The sequence below is a fragment of the Microcebus murinus genome, chromosome 15 (assembly GCF_040939455.1).
Source record: "Microcebus murinus isolate Inina chromosome 15, M.murinus_Inina_mat1.0, whole genome shotgun sequence".
Taxonomy (NCBI): Eukaryota; Metazoa; Chordata; class Mammalia; order Primates; family Cheirogaleidae; genus Microcebus; species Microcebus murinus.
Genome location: NC_134118.1, coordinates 25256973 through 25274659, shown reverse-complemented (window position 1 = coordinate 25274659; position 17687 = coordinate 25256973). Strand labels below are relative to the sequence as shown.

General features: G+C 40.7%; 4 protein-coding genes across 7 annotated transcripts; 1 reads left to right on the top strand and 3 right to left on the bottom strand.

Annotated features, from left to right (window-relative positions):
• Nucleotides 1–5172: 5172 nt before the first annotated feature.
• On the bottom strand, nt 5173–5618 carry LOC105858690 (histone H2A type 1-H). The gene has a single exon (XM_076010532.1). It carries the CDS (start codon nt 5587–5589, stop codon nt 5203–5205), a length of 387 nt encoding a protein of 128 aa, XP_075866647.1. The 5' UTR covers nt 5590–5618; the 3' UTR covers nt 5173–5202.
• A 208-nt stretch (nt 5619–5826) lies between these two features.
• Nucleotides 5827–11983, top strand: LOC105858693 (histone H2B type 1-K). 4 transcript variants are annotated; one of them, XM_012742005.3, is made up of 2 exons: nt 5827–6301; nt 11677–11983. In XM_012742005.3, exon 1 carries the CDS (start codon nt 5912–5914, stop codon nt 6290–6292), a length of 381 nt encoding a protein of 126 aa, XP_012597459.1. In that variant the 5' UTR covers nt 5827–5911; the 3' UTR covers nt 6293–6301; nt 11677–11983. The 4 variants fall into 4 exon arrangements, with proteins under 4 accessions (XP_012597459.1, XP_012597458.1, XP_012597454.1 ...); XM_012742004.3 differs by having other exon boundaries at nt 11580–11716; XM_012742000.3 differs by having other exon boundaries at nt 11575–11713.
• On the bottom strand, nt 10531–10918 carry H4C9 (H4 clustered histone 9). Its single transcript, XM_076010531.1, has one exon. It carries the CDS (start codon nt 10894–10896, stop codon nt 10585–10587), a length of 312 nt encoding a protein of 103 aa, XP_075866646.1. The 5' UTR covers nt 10897–10918; the 3' UTR covers nt 10531–10584.
• Nucleotides 11984–17086: 5103 nt separating the features above from the next.
• On the bottom strand, nt 17087–17594 carry H2AC11 (H2A clustered histone 11). Its single transcript, XM_076010529.1, has one exon. It carries the CDS (start codon nt 17549–17551, stop codon nt 17159–17161), a length of 393 nt encoding a protein of 130 aa, XP_075866644.1. The 5' UTR covers nt 17552–17594; the 3' UTR covers nt 17087–17158.
• Nucleotides 17595–17687: the final 93 nt, after the last annotated feature.

Genomic DNA, 17687 nt, shown 5'->3' with positions numbered 1-17687 from the left:
ATCTCCTGTTGCACAAATAAACTAAAGACTTACCATGCCCCTCCCAACCCCTGGCCTGAGGCAGGGATACAGGCTTTAGTTCTCGAAAAGGAGTGGAGAATGTTTTAAAGAGAGAAAACATTTTTGCCATTATTTTCCAGGCCATTACCTCTGTTACGTATTCTCCACTCTCAATATTTCTCTTCCATATCTATAGGAGGAGGGGTGACTACTCTGTTACACTTCCACTTCTGAATTTCTAAATTTTCTATAAGAAATAAATTAAAAACTCTCTCTCCTACTCAGGGGCGTAATTCCAGCAATATTTTTCTCTTTCTCCTGTGTAATAAAAAACCTTATTTCACCTCTATAGGATCTTTCTTATCAGCATCCAGCTTTTATTTCTTCCATCTGAAATGTTCTCTTGCTTTTATTTTTTTCCTTCAGCTACTGATAGTTCTGCCCTTCATTTTGCAGCTATATTTCTCCCAAGTGTCATCAAACTCATATTTCTTTCATCTCATTCCTTTAATCTCCTTCATCTTGCCTTCTCAAACACTCCACTTAAACTGATCTTTTAAATTTCACTCATTGAAATGGCTATATCTAATATTTGTTAGTCCTCATCTTACATGACTTCTCAGCAGCATTTGACACAGTTGATCTCTCCTTCCTCTTGAAAATTGTTATGGTCTAAATATGTTCCCCCAAATCCATGTTGATACTTAATTACCACTGTGATGGTATTAAAAAGTATTATTAATAAAACAGTTACCAAAATATTGTTAGGGACCGACCTTCCACAGCCCCACCGGACAGAAAAGCAGAGACATTGAGGATGCAATCACACAAGAGGAGGTTTATTTTCTGGCTAGCCAGGGTCCAAGCCCCAGAGAACCAACGCAGTGGCCACTCTCGCAGGCAAGGACCCCGACCGGAAAAACGACATGCCTTTTATCCCCATGGTGCACAAGCCGCGCACATGCCTACTACGCATGGATCATGCGTTGACCTTTAAAGTGATTGATTGCCCACTATTGCCTTTTGAAATAATTGGCGGGTTGGTTGCCCTCTATTGCCTGATGGGCCAGTCGCCTGTGCTTCAATGACCTCACCCCATAATTCCCCTTACAGCGGTGTAGCAAGCAAGCAATGACCAGAAGCAAAGGTTTGCGGTTAGCTCATTGCCCCACCCAAGTAAATTCCCGACAATTGGAAAAACTCCTCTGCCCTTCCTCTGTCCTACAAATTCCTCCGCCCTACAATATAAAGACATATCCCCCATATCCAGAATGCACATATCTGTGAATCAAAGAGTAGAGGTGGGAATAACTCTTCTCATATTACTCAGTAATCCATTTGGAGAATTTTATATCTTATCCTTTTGACCTTAATCTCTGAGAGATTGAGGGTTCTTGTGCCCATTGGACAAATGTTTCCACTAGGAAGCATTGCCACCTTTTAAATCAATTGAAATTTGAGAACTGCTTTTGGTCATTTTAGTCCTTTCATGCCACTGAACCAATAGGCAGAGAAAAATGTCCTTCTCGCTGGAATGATGGGTCCCAGTATCCAGGAGATAATTGAGTGTCTGCTGTCTAGTAGAAGTAAACATACTACTAACCCAGGGAAGCCTCTAAATATTTTTGCCCACAAGCCCTGGTCAATTAAAAGTTGTAGCAAAACCATCAAGAAAAGATCACAAGGACAGATACCATAGGAATAAAGGCATACTTTATATTGTCATGTAAAGAATCCTGACAAAGATCAGGATAATGAGGAATGAATTTTAGGAGGAGGAAACTGTGATTACTTTTTTTCTTTTTCAAACAGTCTCACTTTGTCACCCAGGCTGGAATGCAACTGCAGTTGTGTGATCATAGCTGACTGCAACCTGGAACTTCAGGGTTCAAACCATCCTCCCACCTTGGCTTTTCCCAAGTGCTGGGAGTATAGGCATGGGCCACCATGCCCAGTTTGCGATTACTAATTTAAACCTCATGATAATCTACAGAAGAATTCATAGCAGCTTGTTGCATTGCTAACTAATTATACCTTACTTTGTATCTGAGTACCTTCTAAGAGGGTGATAACATTTTAGGTTTAACGTAGGATTATGAACAAACTGATATAACCCTATGAGCTGGCTGTGATTTCACACATGCTATGCTGGAATATAGATTTTTGACTTGAGCAATGTCAAAGGACAAAAGGAATGGACCGTGCCAGGGATTTACTGTTGGTCTAGATTTTCTCTCCCCTTGCTTTACCCCATGTCCCCAGGACACTGACCTATATATGAATTTAGTCCTTGCCTTTTGGCTTCAAGTTGGATTTGGCCAATGGCCAATTTTCCTACTAATTGAGAATTGGATTGGATAAGTAATAACACCATACTTTCTTTTCTAAATTTGAATCCACCTCAGAGAGTTGTGAGAATTGAACACATTCATGTTACATAGTAGTCCATAAGTGGTGGGACAAAATATCTCTTTCGTGTTTCCTCTAAAGGTTCACTCTGTTTCTTTGGGCCTCACATATTCATTTTGAAGCTTCCATATTATGGGGCAAAGCTGGATTATTTCCCAGTATTGGAAAAATGAAAGGATTTGTTCGATCTGGAGGAAAAACTCTCGCATATACGCATATACCTTATAATTGTTTTATATTACCTTCTATTTGCAATGACTGAGGCATTTAAAACTCTTACTGGAGTATGTCAAATTAATAGATTTTGTAGACAGTCCAAATTTTCTCATTTCTCTAAAAATAAAATGCATCTCCCTTGAATTCCATGATGAAAGTAAAACAATACCAGCTATGTATTCTAAAGTTAGTCTCACAGACACCATCATAGACATTACTCAACAGTGGTATTTACAATTATGTTACAGTATGTCATAGACATGGAAATGCATTGCCCAGGTCCTCCTTCAAGGAAGGACTTGCTGTCAAACTGCAGAGAGCAGAGTTAGTAGATAGGCACCAGCTGTCAGCTCCTGCAGTGTGTGCCTCAGTTGCAGAGTTCCACCCTATGTAAGGCCATACCCTTCTCCAGGGCAGTCCTCTTCCAGTGGAGCAATGTGGGGATAAGAAGCATGGTCCAAAAAAAACCAAACATTTATCGGGTGTTGGGCAGGTGGGAGGGGGATGGAGGGAATGGGTATATACTTACATGAATGCTGTGTGCACCATCTGGAGGGTGGACACGCTTAAAGCTGACTCAAGGGGAGAGGGGAGGCAAGGGCAATATATGTAACCATAACATTTGTACCCCCATAATGAAATGGGGGTACAAATGATGAAATAAAAATGAAATAAAAATTAATTAAAAAAAAAAAAAAGAAGCTTGGGCCAGAGCCCTGTTGGCCAAAAGTGGGGCAACTCTCCCTGGCAGTATTGGCTTTAGAGCTCTCCATTGAGTTGGTTGAGCATTTATCTGGTCTGTACCGTTGGACATTGTCCTCTGCCCAATCCTAGTTCTTCTGCCTTTCACAGATGTTGATCCCTAATAAACACCTTGTACTCCAAGATATAATCATCTCTCTCAGCATCTGCATATCAAGAACCCAATATGTGTCACCATATCGTAAATTTTTCTTTCTGGATCTCTTCCATTTTATCATTTTTCTATACAATGCTTCTTCAGGCAAAGATGGGGTAAGCAAATCTGTATTGAATTATAAACTGTCCTCTTAAATCTTTTAAGTTTGTGAACCATACAAAATTATATTTTTATGCTGTCTTTTTTAAAAAAGTGGCTTAGGTTCCACAGCTTTTTCTACCTAGCTACTTTGTGTTATCAAGCTTATCTCAGATCAGGATTGCTATTGCTTTTGATTACTTTTTCACATTAATTTACATATCCTACAAAGCCCTATTATTATGGTTTTTCTCCTCCCCATTCCCCTAAAACTCCCCCTTCCCCTCATGTATTACTTGCTTTTACTTAGCCTCATAGGCCTTCTGGTTATTCTCACAAAATGCCAAACATTTTGTCTTAAGGCCTTTGCACTTCCAGTTGCCTTTTCATGAGAGCTGTCTCATTTTCTAAATTCAAGTAAGCTCTCTGATCAAGTAACACTTTCAAAGAGGTTATTTTTGCTAATCTCTATCTAAAATAGTTCCCATTATGTGTTAGTTTACCTCCTTAGTATTTTTGCTCATAGGATATATATTACTTGACATATTACATATATATTACTTGACATATTTTCTAATAGGATATATATCACATATTACACGTTTACATGCTTGTTTCTCCAATCTAGAAGTAACTTACGTGGTGGTAGATTTTCTAGGTGACATTCACTGTTGTATCCTAAGTTACTGGAAGAGTGCATTAAGTGAATACATGTGTTTCAAATAAATAGGGCCAAAGATTTAACGAGATCCAAGAAGTTCTGCATATTTTTAACCAATTTAACCAACAAATCAAATTCTCGTAACTGCTATTAGAAACCAATCCTAAGGAACGGAAATGGTTACTAAGAGTATTTTAAGAATTCCATCACCTGTGACTCTTTTTGAGACAGTCTCGCCTTGTTGCCCAGGCTAGAGTGAGTGTCATGGTATCAGCCTAGCTCACAGCAACCCCAAACTCCTGGGCTCAAGTGATCCTCCTGCCTCAGCCTCCCGAGTAGCTAGGACTACAGGCACGCGCCACCATGCCCGGCTAATTTCCCCTATGTATATTAGTTGGCCAATTAATTTGTTTCTATTTATAGTAGAGACGGGTCTCGCTCGGGCTGGTTTCAAACTCCTGACCTGGAGCAATCCGTCCGCCTCGGCATCCCAGTGTTAGAATTACAGGCGTGAGCCACCGCGCCCGGCCCACCTGTGACTCTGGTTTATTCCTGTGGACTCGACCAGTGTAGTACCCAAAAGCGCCAAAGTTGCTTTTGAAGGGTCATCGGTCTATTGCACTCAGGGTTACTAACATTATTAGGCAAGAACTAAAAAGCAGGTTTCACAGATTGGCGGTTAACTTCACCTGTTATTCCTACTAAGCCTCAACATACTAACCCTGTCAGCCCCTACTGCCTTCTAGTAGACCCATTTATGTACACTTAAGAATTGCTTCACTTCCCTCGCCTTGAGAAGGAACATTTTACAATGTGACAGTCAAAATCGTTATAACAGAAGGTGTGTTCAGCTTCTTCTAAGATAATTTAAGTGGCTCTGAAAAGAGCCTTTGTTTTTCGGTTTTCCTAACCTCGCTCCTCACTTGGCTTTGTGGTGGCTCTCGGTCTTCTTGGGCAGCAGCACGGCCTGGATGTTGGGCAGGACGCCGCCCTGAGCGATGGTGACTTTGCCCAGCAGCTTGTTGAGCTCCTCGTCGTTGCGGATGGCCAGCTGCAGGTGGCGCGGGATGATGCGCGTCTTCTTGTTGTCGCGAGCCGCGTTGCCCGCCAGCTCCAGGATCTCGGCGGTCAGGTACTCCAGCACCGCCGCCAGGTACACCGGGGCGCCGGCTCCGACCCGCTCGGCATAGTTGCCCTTGCGGAGCAGACGGTGCACTCGACCCACGGGGAACTGAAGGCCGGCCCGGGAAGAGCGGGTCTTGGCCTTGGCGCGAGCTTTGCCTCCCTGCTTGCCGCGTCCAGACATAGTGGCTCCAGTAAACTCCTGGTGGCAAGTAAAGCGAAAGCGTAAGGGAAGCACTTTTTATAACCAATATTGGGCGCGAAAAAGAAGACGTGTCATAGGTCAAGAGTGCAGCTTCATTTTAACCAATGGGAATGCGACTTCGAGATTTGCAGCTCCTGATTGGGCAAAACTAACCTCTGACGTTGCCATACATTACCACCAATCAGACACAGGACTTTAACTCTACACCTTATTTGCATAAGACGTTCTATATAAGAACGACTCGCCGCACTTTCGTTTCGCTATTTTTGTCTCTGTTTTAACTTCGGTGTTTTCTTTCACGATGCCTGAGCCAGCGAAGTCAGCTCCCGCTCCTAAGAAGGGCTCCAAGAAGGCCGTTACTAAAGCCCAAAAGAAGGACGGGAAGAAACGCAAGCGCAGCCGCAAGGAGAGCTACTCCGTGTACGTGTACAAGGTGCTGAAGCAGGTCCACCCCGACACCGGCATCTCCTCGAAGGCCATGGGCATCATGAACTCGTTCGTCAACGACATCTTCGAGCGCATCGCGGGCGAGGCCTCTCGCCTGGCGCATTACAACAAGCGCTCGACCATCACCTCCAGGGAGATCCAGACGGCGGTGCGCCTGCTGCTGCCGGGAGAGCTGGCCAAGCACGCTGTTTCAGAGGGTACTAAGGCCGTCACCAAGTACACCAGCGCCAAGTAAACTTCTCAAGTAAGCGTCTTAAAGTTCGATCCCAAAGGCTCTTTTAAGAGCCACCTACATTGTCAGTAATTAGAGCTGCAAATACTTTGCCTAAAGTCTGAATTTAAGCTTGGGTAGTCTATAGTCACTATAGTGGCTTCTAAGGAGTATAATCCTTGTTACAGTCTGGCTAAAAGGAAGCCAGGCAACGTAGTTAAGTGTCCTATGTACGTCCCTTAGACAAAATGCTTCCTGGTTCTCGGCTCTAAGGGAGATCCTTAGGCTGTGTTAAGTGTTGTGGCTTCCTGTTTAGATCCTAACCGACTATTGTGTCGTGTCTTCCTTTCTACACCACTGGACAGATAAGCAAATGTGGGCTTCGGTAATCTGAAGCCCACATTTAGCTCAGCACTTACCTTAGGCTCTTCAAGGCTGTACGCTGTAAAAATTCTAAAATTAGGGGAACAGAGTCACCCGGTTTGCGTTTTTTTCTTTTCTATTCCTACCTCTCCTGCTCACTTGGGGTGGAGATGTCGGACAACTAGGCAGGATAAAGTCTCTTTAAGAGGGCGATGAGAAGCATGGCTTTTCACATGAGTAAAGAAAGAAAACATGAGGGTTCAGTGAAAAGGTTTTATGTGACCTGCATATTAGTTTTTAAGACAGCATTTTCAATCTTTGCTGATTCAATAATTTCTTCACTCGGCACGTACAAGAAAACTTACAGGACATTGGGAGGAAAAACTTGACTGGAATTCAGTGCAGACAACAGACTGAGAACAGGACTAGACCACCCGGAAGTGGGGGAGAGTAGGGAGGAAACTGCCCCGGGCCGGGCTCAGTCTGAGCCCTGTCAGGTTGGGGAGTTTTGTTGTGTGACTGGAGGCTTGAATGGCTATTTATCCTAGTAATAAGTAGCATGAGACTTTTTTTTACTAAGAATAATGGAGGCTGAAAGGAAGGGTCGACAAAATTTAGGTTGTGGACTGGCTAAATTTGTGATTTAGAGATGTAGGCCAATTGACCTACAGGAAAATTATTTCTTCTGATTAACTCAATATAAACGACTTTACGTATATAAATGCATATGTATACATATATGTATTTTTTGGTCACGGACTGTTAGTCTTTAAGGAAACAGTAAGTGAACATATGTAAAGAATTGCCTGCCCTTCTTAGAAGTGTATTTGGAGATTGTAAGGGTCAAACTGGAGCAATTCACATATGCAAAACATATGATTAGTGTTCTAAATCTTATCCTACTAGTGGTTTATGGATTACATTAGTATTCTAAGAAATACGTCAAGTGATTTTTAGTGTTTTATCAGTGTGCAGGGCACTGATCTATACACTCGTTGAGTCTTCACATATATCTATGAGGTAGGTATTATACACATTTTCAAATGTGAAAAGTAAAGTACAAAGTACTACTTTAATATTTAATTTTCGAAGAGAAGAGAGCAAAGGAGAAGGGAATAAGTCTGATGTAAAGGTAGAGGATAGTGTAATTTGAACTTTTTGTAGTGGTTTCCCAAGCAGGACCTTCTTCACTTCCCCATCTGCTCCTGACCTCATTTTCATAACAAAATATTCATAGCAAAAATAAGCATAATCCCTAGGCTGATCTCACGTAGCTGACAGGAGTAAATTGTACCAGTATAGTGCCTCTGCCTATTTAGATTTCTTTGGGAAAAAAAAAAAAGTTTAAGAAAAACAACATACATTATTTATTATTAGCGTGTTTTCTCCAATAAGTATTCTAGGCTCCAGCTACACAAGACTTTTGGTAGTTTGTCTAGAATACACCACTTGGATGATGACTACTACCTTCAGGTATACCTGACTCCTCTTTTTTGATTTTTACCCTGGAGCTATTTATTGTATGCTACTGAAGGAAATTAGAAATATTTTTACCCCACAGTATGGCATTTTGACATTTTTAAAATTTTATTATTTTTTGCATTTTGACATTTTGGACTGACTGAAGCCTTAAGATATCTCAGACTTTCCCCCCACCCCTCCCCACCACCACCTACTCTCCCCAAATCGTTGAAGTTTCTTTATTGAGAAACTTTATTGAGATCCAGACCCACCAAGGAGAACAATTGTTTTCTTCCCCTCCCTGTAATCTTATTAAGTATGGCCGAAAAGAAGAACAAAAATGTAACCACACCTGAACAGGCTCTTTTACAAGATAATGTCTATCTCTCAGATTCATTCAGATTTCAAAGAGAACTATTTACCAGTTAATCCCATCCATTTATCCTTTCCTGTGGTCCTTTATTGCTTCTCAACAGAACTCCTCCTTCCCCCTCTCCTGTAACCCATTTTACCAGAAAGTGCCTAAATTTCTGAACCCCACTGGGGCCTTGAATCCTCATTTTCTGTGGTTCCCAGTGAATATACTTTAGAATAAACAAGCTTCCTCTTACTAATCTGCTTTATTATGAGTATTTTTCAGTGATCCTTCAGAGGGTGAAGGAGTTTTGCCTTACAGCTGTTTCAGAAAAGCTTTACTATCCAAATCATGAGATAAGCAGCCTCAATTGTCTTGCAGATTGATCCTGTAGTTCTCTGGGGGAAGTTGGGGGTGGGGAAGGGAAGGATAACTCCTATATGAAAAGGCAGCATTCAAAAACTATGAAAATATGTCTAACATTATTAAAATTGTTTTTATACATCCAAAGATACCACATTTAAAAACAAATCCACAAGGTGACAATAAATTTGCCACATGCTGACAAAGGGTTATTAAAAGTAAAATATATAAAAAATACAAATCATAAAAATCGTAGAAAATAAGAAAAATGGCCAAAGAATCTCAACAGAACATTTCCAGAAGAGAGGGAAATCTTCAAATAGACAAAAATCCCATTAAAAATATGCATTTTTATTATAATTAGAAAAATGCAACTTAATGAGATACCATTTAACAAATCTTTATACTCTCAAAATTTTTTACGGACATCAGCAGATGCTGATGAAGATATGGAATAACAAAAACTCTCAAGCACTACTGGTGGAGTGTGACAGTGTAAACTAAAAAATACTACCCTAGAAAGCAAATTGTTTACCTCTATTCGTGTTGAATATGCACATATTAGCAAGCATTTGGTTATTAAGCAATTCCACTCCTAATAATGTAACTATAGAGGGTACAGCTATGCATAGCAATGCCCATTGCAGCCCTGTAAAGGGGGGAAAATAAAACAATTTAAATATCTACCAATAGAGAAATGAATGTATATTTTGTATTGACACATTAGAAAACTTTATTAATGATAGAAATTAGAACTGCACATTCCAACAGGGCTATATTTTCAAACCAAATGTAGAAAGTTTTTAAAACGTGTAAAGTGATACATACATTGATTAGGGGTATGTGCATCCAAAAGCATGGGAGCAATAAACACCAAATTCAGAATACTAGTTAACTCTCAGTAGGGAAAAAGGAAGCTTATGCTACTCAGAATGGACATACTAAGACATTTTACTGTATTGGTTAAATGAGTATGATGTTCACCTAGTCTTTTGTGGAAATACCTGGTACATTTTCAGCACTTAAAAATACTACCAGAAGGCAAACATAGTAAAGAAGTTAAATGTATACCAACGATAGGTGGGGAACCTGCAGCCTTTTGATTTCAAGATTGTTCTTTTTTAAGCACCAAAGGAGACAAGAAAAGCTTCATCTTTTTTCTTCTGCATCCGTTTTAAGGATTTAGTCTGTAAAAACTGGATTCAGTCAAAAGGCCACTCAAAGATCCAGAAGGCCACAATATGGCCCCAAGACCACAGGTAACCCACAACTGTGTTCCACTGTAGTGAGAAGATAGGGAGAAGATACATTTTCTCCAAGACTCCCAGTAGAGATCTCAGGGACAATTTCTACTTAAAACCAGTGACTACAGCTACTCTCGAGACTCCTCCCCTTTGTGGAACATAAGGCAGTTCTTCCCAAGACCTCTCACTGTGAGACATCGTGTAAGTCAAAGGAACAGGGTAAGGTTAAGTGTCCAGCAAAAACCTATTTAGATCCTTGGCTTCATGGACTTTACTCGCTGATCAACCCTACCATAATTTCAATCTGCTGCCGTAAGCGACTAGCTATCGGAGACTTCATCCCAGCCTCGGAAAATCTCGGTCCACGGTCGCCTGCTGGTTTTCAACACTCCCATTTAACTTAGCAAGTAGCATGGAGAAATCCAGTGATAACGGTTCTAAGACCTGACTTGTAGTCATTACAACTCTTTTGCTGAAAGATTGGGGGCCCTAAAAAGGGCTTTTTAGAAAATATGGCTACAAAATGCTATTTAGCCACCGAAGCCATACAGGGTTCGGCCCTGCCGTTTAAGCGCGTAGACCACGTCCATAGCCGTGACCGTCTTGCGCTTTGCGTGCTCCGTGTAGGTGACGGCGTCCCGGATCACGTTCTCCAGGAACACCTTGAGCACGCCACGGGTTTCTTCATAAATGAGGCCGGAAATGCGCTTGACTCCGCCACGGCGGGCCAGGCGCCGGATGGCAGGCTTTGTGATGCCCTGGATGTTGTCCCGCAGAACCTTCCGGTGGCGCTTGGCACCTCCTTTTCCCAAGCCCTTACCTCCCTTGCCACGTCCAGACATAGTCAAGCAGGCAGAGAGCAAAAATGGAGGGTTTTTTTTGGCAGCTTCCTTTTATAGATAATGTTTGCGGACCTGACTGAAAACCGAGAGAGCTGTGGCGGGAAGGTCCTCTGGGTTGGGGGAGGGGCCCTAAAAGGGAAACAAGCCTGCCGCACTTTGGTCGCTTTTTTTCTCTTTCAGTTCTTTTTAATCTACAAGACCTAGGATATTTTTTCTCCTTTTTTCATTTAATGTGTTTCCTACCTATCTTCATTAAATAGAAAAATTTTAATTTTTATTTATAGAAGATACAGAAAAAGCAAAAGAATAAAATATGGTTTGAATATCTATGTGTATATATGTATTTTCTTTATCTAACACTACCAGCATAAGATTATGCTATTTTGTGACATTTTTCTCCTTAATATGTGGTGGAAATATGCTCAGTATGCTAAATTCCTAGAAACAGAAGAAGATGGACTAATACAGAATTTTAAGATCTTTCAGGTATGTTAAATCCTCTTCCATCAAAGGTTATAAATATTAATATTTTCATTTCCAATGTTGGAGTGCAGAATGATTCCCCAAAATATGGCTCTTGGACATGCTGAATGCTTTTCAAATTTAAGGGGCCTCAAGACATAGGCTTCAGATTAAAGTTCCTTCTAACCTTGTCTTGTTTCTCTTCTCTTCCCCAAGCACAGGGGGGGACTTCCTCTGGAATTTCCTGATCTGATCAAGAAAGCTTCCTACCAAAAAAAACCCACAGTTGCCTTCTATCCCCTCTCGGTTTACCTCAAGGTCTATGGTGGAAAAGAAGAAAGAAGAATGCCACTCCACCTGGATGGACTTTTGCATTAGATAATACCTGCTTGCCTGCCTCTGGGGTTTATTCAAATTCCAAAGAGAATCGTTTGTAAGTTAATTTGTGTCTCCCTGGCCCATTCCTTGTCCCTAATAATCATTTACTGCTTCTCAAAAGAATTGTCTACATTAACTGTCTCCTCCTTTCTCTCTGAAAAAGGGTAGACCAGCTTCTGTACCCCATTGGGGGGTTGGGTAATCAGTGATGCCTGTCCCCATACCTTAATAAATTTGTATGCCTTTCTCCTGTTTGCTTTTTGTCAGTTGATTGGTGAGTGAACCTGAGGGCTAAAAGGAAGTTTTCCTTTGACCTCTACACCACTAGCAGTTCCTGTTATGCCAACAACCTAATACTGGGTAGAACCATTTTGCATAATTTTACTGTGTAATAATATAGATTTGATTTCTTGTATAGAGAATTAATTTCTAAAAAAGTTAACTAGATTGTTAATCAATACAATATACTGTACTAAATATTTCCCCCACTGACTTGAGGAACTTTATTATATACTAAATATTTTTTTAGTTTCTGTTGTTCCACCAGTCTATATATATTGCCAAAGTATTATAATTATTTGTGATGAGGCTCAGAAAACAGTACTCCAAAATGAAGGCCTCAAAGGCAAATTTTTCTTTGTCCTCCATGACTCTCAGTCCTGTTCTTCCCTGAGACGATCCACAGAAATTAGAACTGCTCTTCCCCAAGGCAGGTCATAAAAGCCAGAACCCCTTTTCCCCCAAAAGCCAGCCATATAACCTAAAATTATTCTGTGTAAAAGCTGGCCATAAAGAAATTATCTGACCAACCTTGTTTGTCTTTAGATATTAAGACCCCCATTCCAGAGAGGGCCCTGCCCCATACCCAGAAGGAAGAAATGTGTTTCTGCCCAACAAGGTTCATTTGCGCGCTGCATAGAGAAGAGCCAATGTACTGGGACAGTTGAGGTTGTAATGGAGAGTTTAAAAATTCTGCATAGCACTAAGCAGGGAGTAGGGAGAAATTTCTCAAATCCACCTCCTGGAGAATTTGGGGAGACGATTTTTATGGATAGTTTGGCAGACAAAAGATTAGGCAATTAGGTTTGTTAATTGTGGCAAATTATAGGGGTGTAGAAATCTTGTGTTGCTCCAGTCCCTGGGGTTACAATTCCAGTTGAGTAGGTTTCTTGATATGGGCCCCTGGTCTGAGTGGGTCAACCAATCCACTGGAATGGGGGGGTCTGGAAGATATCTTAAAAACTACCTTTTAGGTTTCAAAAAGGTGATGTTATCTACGGAGAAAGTTAAGAATCTTTATGGACACCAGCTATAGGGAGACTTTAAGAATCTTTATAAATCCTTATGAGCACCAGCTGCGTAGCTCTGGAGTGGCAATTAAAGAGATGCAAATGAGAGTAGTGACTAATATATTTATCGAGGCCTTTACCGCAGTTCTTGCCTTGCACCCCTTTTTATTAATTTGTAAGGGCGGTTTCAAATTCATGCTCAAAGAAACCAAGAGGAATCTAGACAGATGGACCTTGCTGGCTTTCCCCACTCAATCCATTAGCATTAAATCATATCTTTTTTGTCCAGTCATATTTCTATGTAGCTGTCCATACCTTGATGATCCCACCGATGAAAAGGGAAAATTTCCCCTACATCTTTGGGCCTTCATTCTAAAGGCTCCCATGTATACATGCTAAATAAATTTGTATGTCTTTCCTCCTAATTATCAATCTGTCTCATGTCAGTGATTTTTCAGTGAACGTTTAGGGGGCTAGAGACCTTGCTCTGTACTTTGCACTTTGAAGACTATTTTATTATTTGATAGTGTAATTACTACCTCATACTTAATTTTCCAAAAATTTTCTATTATCACCATTCTTCTTGAAATTACAAATCATCTTTGTAAAAAAAATTTTTTTAAGAGACAGAGTCTTTTTCTATTCTTTTTCTATTGCCTGGTTGGAATGCAGTGGCATAATCATAGCTCACTTTTGTAGAAACAATGTCTTGCTATGTTACCCAGGCTGATCTTGAACTTCTGGCCTCACGTAATCCTCCAGCCTCAGCCTTCCAAAGGGCTGGAATTACAGCATGAGCCACCACACTTGGCTACAAATCATTTTATTAAGGTACAAGAAAGGAATTATTTTAGGACTTTGATCAAAATACACTCTAGTTTAATATTTACTCAGTTAATTGTTTTCTTTCTCTTCTTTGGGAGATTTTGTTTTTAATTATATTTCCCCAACATTAGTTATATGAAATATATTTTAAAGATCTTTCTCTACTTTAAAAATGAGTAAAATTCCCACGAATCAGAATCCTCCCTCCCTATCTGATTTCATGAGGTTTTGCATAGCAGTTAGTGATAATAAGGATAGCAATGGATGGTAGAGGGTGGCAAAATATGCTACCCCCAAATAGGCTACTTTGGTTTAAGGATGATTTTGAGCTATAATCAACTAAAAAAAAAAAAAAAGGTACAAGAAAGGCACTCTGGCCTTTCCCTTCCTGAAAATAGGAGATAAAACCTCCATCTGTAAGATGTCCTCCGTATACCAAAAGAACATCCTCCTTATCACATTAAGTGAAAACCAAGAGAATTCTGTGCAAATGGACCTCGTTAAAATAATTATCTTCCGGCTGGGCGCGGTGGCTCACGCCTGTAATCCTAGCTCTCTGGGAGGCCAAGGCAGGCGGATTGCTCGAGGTCAGGAGTTCGAAACCAGCCTGAGCAAGAGCGAGACCCCGTCTCTACTATAAATAGAAAGAAATTAATTGGCCAACTAATATATACAAAAAATTAGCCGGGCATGGTGGCGAATGCCTGTAGTCCCAGCTACTTGGGAGGCTGAGGCAGGAGGATTGCTTGAGCCAGGAGTTTGAGGTTGCTGTGAGCTAGGCTGACGCCACGGCACTCACTCTAGCCTGGGCAACAAAGCGGGACTCTGTCTCAAAAAAAAAAAAAAAAAAAATTATCTTCCTTTGGCCTCCCCACATAGTAAATTGGGGGAAAGTAACAAACTATGTTCATCGTAGTATAAAAGCGTTTAAGTTTTGCCACTTCTTTGGGTCTTTATTTCCTTATGAGAGCTTGCATGTTACATAAAATGTATATTAAATAAATTTATATGCTTTTTTCCTGTTAATCTTTTTTATGTCAGTTTAATTCTCATACCTACCCAGAAAAGGATAGAGGTAAAATGTTGTCTTCTCTACAGTGGCTATCTGAAAAGTTTATCAGGCTCTTTAGTTTCTGAAATTGGTAGCCAGAGGTGTTTAATTTTCTGTAAACATACACATTGTGTATCATTTAAAAAATGTGATGTTAATCAGGCTCTTTTCTAATATGGTAACTGACTCTCAAGATAAATTTAGTTCAAATCAGGGTATATTTCCTTGCATTCTCACATTCTTTCACACTGCACAACAAATCTAGCATCAAATTTTGTTAGTCACACTTGCAAAATGTATCCTATACCTAAGCATTGTCTATTATAAAATTAATAAATTAATTTAAATTGGAAGACAATAAATTAATTTAAATTTAAAGACAGAACAATTGAATAATAAATAAAATGAAATAATTAAAATAATAAATTGAATAAAATAATAATTTGAGTTACACATATTCTAAAAATCCTATCAAACGTCATATTTTACTATTTTGGGGGGAGCATTTGAGTGCCTATCTTTGACAACATTGTTGTCAGCACATTTTTATTCCAAAAAATAATATTTATATAAGAATTGGAAGTAGTTATAAGTACAAGAAATAAAAACAATAAGAGTGTGAATGTTTATATGTGATGTCAATAAATTAAGAGCTAAAAAAATTCCAGATAGGAATAAGAGGTTTCAGGGAAAACTTATAATTAAGCTGAAAAGGAATGAATAGAGTAGGTCTACCAAATTTTTAGAGCAAGGGTTTTTAACCAGAGGTCCATCATAATGTCACAATGCTCCTAAGGATAAATTCAGCAGTTTGGTGGTGGTGGGATGAGGGGGAAGTCTGTGAGTTTGTGTAGTAAAATATATATATTTTTATTAAACTTTAGCATTTCACTTTATTATGAACTTAGGCTACAAACCTCAGTACTTGTTACTCAAAAGAAATTCCAGTTGTCTCTTTTCTCATTACAAATGCTGGTTATGTAATATGTTTACTATTTAATAGAGTGATGAAATCACTTAATTTTTTTTTGCATTTTATACACTTAAAACATTGTTCTGAGATTTCCTTAAATGTCACCAGAAAGCCAAAGGTGTTCACAACATACAAGACAAAAAGCTAAGAACGACTTTTGTTGTTGTTGTGTTTGTTTTTGTTTTTTAGAGATTACATCAGAGATTCAGTGAACAGAGGTAGGAGGGCAGATTCTGCAACCTAGGCAAGGAAAACAATGGGCATGGTAGTCCTTATTTGCTTACACCATCACCAAAAGTTCTTCCAATTTCACATTAAATAACCCTCCTTCACCGGTAACTGTCAACCTTGCGAGGAGGCCTGGGTTTCTGTCAGGAGCCCCCAAAACCTTTGAGTTTTGGTAATACTCACAGACAGCCCTTTGTCAAACCACATCATAATCCTCTTTTATTTTCCTTTCCCCACACAAAGTTGTATGATTAGCAATAATTATGGAAAACATTTCCTCAAACTTTCGATTTGGTTTTAGAAATAACCATCCTGTCAAGTTCTTGAGGCCACTGCACTTGAGATTTTAAGCGTTTTCAGAATATGAGAAACTTTTCTTGGGCTTTCACATCTCCAGACATCATCCTAATATTTTACTCACTTCAATTTAAAGGCATATTTTGCAACATAGGGCTGGCTGGGTAAGGCTATGCTTCATAGCGTTTCTGTCAGGAGAACTTTGTGTGACTCTTGACAGTTTGCTACAAAACTCCTTAGGCCTCGCACTTCCTGCACCGGCGCCACAGCCAAGTTCTTGAGCAACACCTTGATAATCAGCTCTGTGGACTTACGGTAGATGGTAGCTGCAGATCTCGCACAGAGCCATGTCCCGGGTCAGTAATGGCGGGGCTTCCTCAAGCCTCCAGTGGCCTGCAAGGACCGATCTGCTAAAGACAGGGCAGTTAATTTTTTACCAAACTGTTGCAAGAAGTGATGGTGTTAATGGCTGCCTGCGGACACATAGTGGTTTAGCAAGTCTGCTCGCAAACTTATAAAATGTAAAATCTTGCGAACTAAAGTTTCATCTTTGTAAATATGGGGCGTTCGCTGCTATTTTGCTTTTCAACGAGGGTCAGACAGGTTTACTGACTACATTTTTCCTGTGCTTCGCTTTTCGTCACTGGAGAATAAATGTTAAGTTCTTTTTCAAGAAAATATGGGTGGCTCTGAAAAGAGCCTTTGGTTTAGACTCGACTGCTGGTTTTTATTCGAGCTGCTGCAAACTCATCCGAGTTGTTACTTGCCCTTGGCTTTGTGGTGACTCTCGGTCTTCTTGGGCAGCAGCACGGCCTGGATGTTGGGCAGGACGCCGCCCTGAGCGATGGTGACTTTGCCCAGCAGCTTGTTGAGCTCCTCGTCGTTGCGGATGGCCAGCTGCAGGTGGCGCGGGATGATGCGCGTCTTCTTGTTGTCGCGAGCCGCGTTGCCCGCCAGCTCCAGGATCTCGGCGGTCAGATACTCCAGCACCGCCGCCAGGTACACCGGGGCGCCGGCTCCGACCCGCTCGGCATAGTTGCCCTTGCGGAGCAGACGGTGCACTCGGCCCACGGGGAACTGAAGGCCGGCCCGGGAAGAGCGGGTCTTGGCTTTGGCGCGAGCTTTGCCTCCCTGCTTGCCGCGTCCAGACATACTGACCTGGATCAGTTCCCTACCTGTTACAAGTAAAGCCAAAATCTACGGGTGGCGCTTTTTATAACCATATTGGGCGCGAAAAAGCAGACATGTCATAGGTTAAGAGTGCAGCTTCATTTCAACCAATGGAGAT